Here is a 7,094-nt window from a genome sequence, read left to right on the forward strand (position 1 = left end):
CAAAATATGAAAATATACTGAATTTTTAAAATTTTTCTTTGTATTTTTTTGTATCTGGTAAATTTTTTTACAAATATTATAATTTTTAAGTGTATTTAAATTGGATGTATTTAAAAAAAAAAATTTACCTAAAAAAAAAAAAATCAATTTTCAAAAAAATCATAGCAAAACAGAATTGAAAATTGTTTGAGGGCTCAAAATCGTTTGGCTCGAAACTTAAAATGACGTCATTTTTGATTCTCTTACTGGTAACATGTAATAAAATTCTTTTACATATATTCTTTTACCGGTAAAATATATTAAAATTTTCTTACAGATCAGATAATCCAAAACGTCCTTTTGGATTCGGGACAAATTGGAGCTTCAAAATTTCGTGCCCTGTAGCAGCAAACAGAATTATTTTCCCTTTTTCAAAAATCATTTTTTCCCTCCAAGGTTCTGCCAGTGTCGCCAAGGATAACCGACTTTTCAAAGTACGGTTATATATATATATATATATATGGTGTATGTATCTTCGTCTTCACTCGTAACAAGAACTAACATCGACGAAAACCGATCACATTATCGAATTCTCTCTCTTTCTTTACTCAATTCAGCTTGAAATCTTCCAATGCGGAGACCACCGCGCTTGAGACCACCGCGCTTGAGACCACCGCCCACGGAGGATAGGGCCAACGTGGCCGGCGGAGCACCACCAAATGTCAATCTCACCGGCGATCTCCCTCAAGAACAGAGCAAGATCGAGCCACTCTCCCCCTCTGATTACGCTTCGATAAAACTCGAATCTGAGCGCGCTCTCACTGCTGTCCGCTGCGGAAACCACCCCAGAGCTTTGAAGATCATGAAAGAAGCTTGTTCTCGCCACCAAAACTGTGCCCTCGTTTACCGCGCTGAAGCTAATGTACATGCTCGAGTAGCTTCTCAAATCGACGACCATGGCAAGAAACAACGGCACATGAAAAACGCTGTCGAGTCCGCTCGACGTGCGGTTTCTTTATCGCCCAACTCGATAGAATTTGCAGCTTTCTATGTAAATCAACTCTACAACGCGTCGATTGATGGAAAAGGATATGAAGAGGTAGTGAGAGAGTGTGAGCGAGCCTTGTCGATTGATAATCCAACCGACCCTGCCACAGAAAGTTTACAAGACGAGGGCCAATCGGAGGCACCCACTGCTGAAATCCGAATTGCAAATCTGCGGAATGAATTGCAGTCTCTTGAACAGAAATGTCGGATTTCTTCTTCATCGACTTCGATGGAGAATCTTGAAATTAAAGTTCCAATCAAGACGCCTGAGGAACGGAGAAGGGAAATTGAAGATCGAGTGGCTGCAGCGAGGCTTTCGCAGCAAAAAGCAGATTTTATCCAAATGGCACGTGATCAGATGAAGGATTTTGATGTGAATGCGCAGGATAACAAACTCAGTAAACAAAGGAAGCACGATGCTGTGAAGAAGGTTATGCCACAACAGAAGAGAATGGATCAGTTTCGATCATGTTGGAACTCTATGAGTGTTGAGAAAAAGCGAAGATTGCTTGAACTCAAAATTCACGATTTGAGAGAACATTTTAGTTCATTCAATGATAATGATGGTTTAGCATCAAAGACTTTCTCAGAAGCCATGGGTTTTGCTCAGAACAACAAGACTTGGAAGTTCTGGTCCTGTTTTCTTTGTAATGAGAAGTTTAAAGACTCAGAAATGCAAATGCAGCATATTGAATCCGTGCACAAGAGAAACATCTTATCGAGTTTGCAAGAAGTTGCAAAACAAGAAGTTGATGCCGATTGGGCTGACATGCTTGTCAATTGTGAATGGAAGCCAGTGGATACCCGTAGAGCTCTGGAAATTATGGAAAAACAATCGGAAAGCCCATTGGCTAATCTTGATGGTGAGGATGATAAGGCTCAATCCGCACATGAAGAACCAAAGGAAGTGCAGGTTTGCAGTGGCAGTGAAAGTAGAAGCCAAGATGACATTTCTAAATTTGGCTCAAGTGAATCTGGTCAGAATTTGCAGCCTGTGGCCGGTCCAGATGATCAGAAGTGGCCACTATCTGATGATGTTGAGCGCGCAAGAATTCTTGAAAGCATTGGTGCTGAGTTCCGATTTCTTCTTAGACACAATTGTCTTCTTGAGAGTAATTTTGAAAAGATGATAGAGGAGACCATAGATGAACTACATAAATTTGTTCCATTATCGCTGCTTCGTATTCATGGCCTGGACCAAACACCTCTCTGCATCTGTTTTTTGGAGGCTCCTCGGTTAGAGAAGTTCCTTGAATTCTTGAAGCTTCTGTCCAATGTTTTTGGCTTAAACAGGAGCCCTTGCGTGGGTAGTTCCTTGGATGATCCACTTAATATCCATGAGATTGAGGGGAATGAAGTTAAGGAGAGCATTGTTTTTAATGGTGATTCATTGTGTCTCCTTCTAGATGAGCATTTACTGCAAGGGGGACTTACGCCACATAAATACAAGGATGCTGTTGCAGATGATGGTTCAGCAATAACTGGTACCACTCATCATGATGAAGTTGAAGTGTTTACAGATAGTGATGCTTTTATACATTGGTTGTTTTCCGGTTCTTCAATTGGAGAAGATTTAGAATCATGGGCAAATACACAAGATACAACGAAGCATCAAGGAATGAATGCTATTCAGACATTTGAGAAAGAATTTGATCTCTTGGAAACGTGGTGCAGAAAAGAAACTGAAAAATTGAGCACTAAGGAAGCATTAGAGGCAATTGGGAGCATCTATAACGAGGAGGTAGAGAAGAGGGAGAAGGATGAACAGCATATCCCTCAAAATTATGGGTCCCTCCTGAGGAAGCGGCAAGAAGACCTTCTTGGTGAAGACAATGATGCCATGCCCCTCAGCAGTAGATTTGAGTTAAATGCTATATCGAGCTTACTTACAGAAGCTCAAGAAGATGAGGAAGCCGCCTCGACTAGCATAACTTCTTTGAGAAGTAGCGATTATGTGCATCAAGAAGACGAGCGCCTAAGAATTGTATTCAAGAGACAACTTGAGAAGGCATTTGCAGAGGTAGCAATGTTAGTTTGGGCACTCAACCTAGAGGCATATAAAGTTCTAGACTTGACTCTAGATATAATAAACTTACCATATTGTGAAAATCTTGTATATCTTGCCTTACGCTTCTTTTCTCTATCACAACTTCAATTGCTTTTCCCAATATGAAACTTATATTTCGACTTTCCTTACTCAACTTCCTACTCTTGTATATTTCTCAGGCATGATTTCTGGATTCTTGACTTACCTCGAGTAAAGTTTAATGATATTTCTTGTGCTCACTATGCTCAATCCTGCAGTATAAAAATATTCGGGCAGGGATCATAAAGAGTTATAGGGTTTTGCGGCAGCTGAGGATAAAATTAAAGGAGTTATCTAATCATGACTATCAGTCCATCATGTTGCCCCTTCTGAAATCATTCATGCGGGTTTGATTTGTTTTTGTTTCATAATTCTCTGCAGTGTTATCCATCTTCCTTGGATCTAAGTTTAACATTGTCAGAAGTTTTCTCTTCTAGGCACAATTTGAGGCTTTGGTTGACGAAGATGCTAAGCAGAAGTCAGATGCTGCAAGAAAAGAGCTTTTATCAGAGCTTGCACTAGAAGATGCCAAGAAGCAAAAAGGAGGCAATCTTACAAAACATCCACAGGAAAGTTCAAAGGCTAAGAAAAAGAATAAAAATCAGAGAAAAGTGAAGGATTCAAAGGTTTTTAACTTCATAGTCTGGTTGTATTTTTTTTTACCATACAGGCTTTGGTCATGTATGTCTTGTAATTTTATACTAGTTTAGTCTAATACTCATAATATTGCAGGCTACTTCTAGCGATGAGCTATATGTGCTGCAAGAGGAAAATGAAGAACAAGCGTAAGTCTTAGTTTTGCTCACAGCCTTTTCTGCGATTGACTCTAATGCACATGTTGAGTTTAGTTTTGGTTTTGACCTTGGAAAATATTAGTGAATCAGAAATTTTCGGGCCAGGACTGAGAAATGATGCTGGTGAAAACAATTGCTTTTTAAATGTTATTGTACAGGTTGGTGTTCTGTTCAAAGAGTTTCCATTTCTACGCTTCTAGAATAAATTTTCATTTTCTTTCCCCTTTAACTACAATATGATAATGAATTCATTATTGACCTTTCTGTGAACATGCAGTCTCTCTGGCATTTAAGAAAGTTTAGAGACAAGTTTTTGAGTAGATCAACATCCATGCATGTGCATGTCGGAGATCCCTGCGTTGTCTGTGCATTACTTGAGACTTTCAATGCCCTAAGTGCTGCATCTGCAAGTATGCCGAAAGAACCTGTTTCTCCTATCAATTTAAGAACTGCTTTGTGCGTCTTCCAGGAAGTAAGTAATCAATTTTGTTGGTTTTTATGATCATATTTTAGAGGTTATGTTTGTTTCCTATGCAACTTACTTCTGTAATTAATTTGCTGATTTTACCGGCACAGATAAAGAATGCTTCTAAAGTTTTGAGAGCCATTTTGGGTGTTCTTCATCAGTCATTTACATCTGGTTCTGGTTTTTCTAATCCTGAATCAGCAGGAAGCAATTACAAAGGCTCTTGGGATTGTGCTAGTGTTGCTTGTATAGCGCACACAGTTTTTGGAATGGACATATTTCAAAAAATGAACTGTCACAATTGTGGCATTGAATCTGCACAAATGAAGTTTACTTGTTTTTTCTACATCATACGTGCAATTACACTCAGACAATTGAAGGCATGGTTATTCTGAAGCAATTTATTATAAACTGGCAATTTTTTCTGTTATAGTGACAAAGTTCCATATTAGATATGTCTTTTAAAATCATCTTCTTTCCCAACTCAGTATGACTATGCGGAGAGCACTTTTGATGAGCTTTTGCAGCGTCCAGAATTGCGTGGTAATGAAATTTGTGATCCTAAGGTAGGCGGCTGTGGCAAATCCAACAATCTCCACTGTATTCTTTCAACTCGTCCACATGTGTTCGCAACAGGTAAAATGAAAAGTTGTTTGAAAATATTTCAATCTGCTATTTGTTCTGTGTTTACTAGTTTTTGGTTTGGCCATTGCAGTTCTCCTTTGGAAGAGTAATAGTGAGCCTGTAGATGATATATCTGCAACATTGAGAGCTCTGAGTACTGAGATAGATATTGGTGTCATATTTGAGGATTTAGATCCGGGGAACAAATATTCCCTTATTTCAATGGTAAATTTGCTTTTGCTTTTATCACTATGTTTATTTTTTCAGTAAATCAACATGTGAAAAGAACAGATATCTTATTACTAAATTCCTTTTTAGGTTTGCCGTTATCAACAACACTACATCTGCTTTGTATATAACAATGAGCATGAAAAGTGGATTTTGTATGATGATGAAATTCTGCAGGTACATTCAATTAAGTTACAAGGTTCTATTTGTATATTTTGCCTTTTGTTTAGGTTGTCTGATTTATGTTTAAATTTGAACAGGTTATGGGTGGTTGGGACGAGGTTCTTATCATGTGTGAAACAGGGCAACTACAGCCTGAGATTCTGTTTTTTGAAGCTGCAGAGTAGCTTTTGTCCGCTTACATCATTGGAATACACATCATTTAGGCAATTAAAATTGTTAGCTTTTCGATTACAACTTTTTTTTCGATGTTGTTAGTTTTCATTTCTGTTGCTTTAGCTTTGTTGGGGAGAGCAATACTGTACAGATAGAGTAGGGAGGTGTATAACAGTTCATTCATTGTATCCATAACTCAAATTCAATACAGTCCAAGTTTCTCTCAATCTTGAAACTGTGAGATCAATTGTTAACATATAATATACTTTCATATAATGCCTTAGTAGCTGTAAATGTACATCACAGTGCATTAGGAGCTGTAAAGCCAACACCCACTACCACTTTCAGCTTTAGATTCCACTTTGATATTATTGTAATATATTACCTTATGGCTTCGTACTCCATTGTATCCTTCTGCTCTCTATAAAGAGAGAGACCTAATTCTCTTGTAAATATAAAAACACAACAATCTTGTAATACATTAATCAATAATATACATCAATATATTTTACATGGTATCAGAGCTATAAGATTTAGGCCTATATTCCTTTCTTTCCGGCGGGCAGCCGGCCGGCAACCATGCCTTCGCTGCCCGCTGGAGTTTTTCAACACCTCCACAGAATATGGCTCAATCCCAAGCTTACTTCCATCAAACAGTCTCAAACTTAGAATACCCACAAAAAAAAAAATCTCTCCTTTTTCCTCCTTCAAGATCCTTTATTTTCATTTTATTTGGATATGGATCCATACACACCCAAAAACATCCTCAAGATCCTTTATTTTCATTTTATTTGGATATGGATCCATACACACCCAAAAACATCCTCATACCTGGAGCTGCTGGCTTCATTGCATCCAAAAACATCCTGACTACAAGATTGTTATTCTGGACAAGCTTGAGTACTGTTCAAACCTCAAGAACCTCAGGCCTTCTCGATCATCCCCAAATTTCATGATTCATGATTGACATCGGTAGTGCTGACCTTGTCAACTTCATTCTCCTTACTGAGTCCATCTTCTGTCGCCCATAACAAGAATGGAACTCCAGCTTCTCCGGCCACTGCTCGAGCCAAAAGGGTCTTTCCTGCACCAGGAGGTCCACCCAGAAGACACCCTTTTGGCATCTTAACTGCTCTGGTTTCACTTCCGACTCTGTTCTTCCGTCTCACCTCGAGACTCGCTTCCGCAGGCTCAAGTCCTTACCAACAACAACCACCACCACATCAATGTCTCCTCTCGGCAACTCTCTCTTCCGGAAAACACACACCAAACCCAGCTCTCTTCTCTCTCTAGATTTCTAAGCTTCTCTCTCTCTAACACACAACACACACACACTCACATACCCACCCACGGGATTGACAGACCCAACACAACACACACTCACACACACAACCACGTGATTTTCTTTTCTCTATTTCTTTTAATTTTTTAATTCCTTCCCCTCTCCAATAAACTAATTCTCCCACCTATACTTTTTCTTTTTCATTACACTCCTGTTCCCCACACCAGCACTCACTTCCCTCTTTTATTTATT

General features: G+C 38.9%; 2 protein-coding genes and 1 long non-coding RNA gene across 3 annotated transcripts; all 3 read left to right on the forward strand.

Moving 5' to 3' along the window:
• Positions 1-610: 610 nt before the first annotated feature.
• LOC114267957 (uncharacterized) lies at positions 611-3,206 on the forward strand. The gene has a single exon (XM_028209061.2). The coding sequence runs from the start codon at positions 611-613 to the stop codon at positions 3,197-3,199; it is 2,589 nt and encodes an 862-aa protein (XP_028064862.2). The 3' UTR covers positions 3,200-3,206.
• A 174-nt stretch (positions 3,207-3,380) lies between these two features.
• On the forward strand, positions 3,381-4,378 carry LOC145824664 (uncharacterized). Its single transcript, XR_014366602.1, has 4 exons — positions 3,381-3,738; positions 3,845-3,897; positions 3,989-4,064; positions 4,184-4,378. It is a non-coding gene; the product is annotated as an uncharacterized LOC145824664 (long non-coding RNA).
• Positions 4,379-4,437: 59 nt separating this feature from the next.
• On the forward strand, positions 4,438-5,787 carry LOC114267956 (uncharacterized). The gene is made up of 5 exons (XM_082869804.1): positions 4,438-4,632; positions 4,825-5,008; positions 5,088-5,221; positions 5,315-5,401; positions 5,485-5,787. The coding sequence occupies exons 1-5, from the start codon at positions 4,438-4,440 to the stop codon at positions 5,569-5,571; spliced, it is 687 nt and encodes a 228-aa protein (XP_082725930.1). The 3' UTR covers positions 5,572-5,787.
• The last annotated feature ends 1,307 nt before the right edge of the window (positions 5,788-7,094 follow it).

Source organism: Camellia sinensis, chromosome 1, assembly GCF_055761805.1.
Source record: "Camellia sinensis isolate YWXY chromosome 1, ASM5576180v1, whole genome shotgun sequence".
In the NCBI taxonomy this organism is placed as follows: domain Eukaryota; kingdom Viridiplantae; phylum Streptophyta; class Magnoliopsida; order Ericales; family Theaceae; genus Camellia; species Camellia sinensis.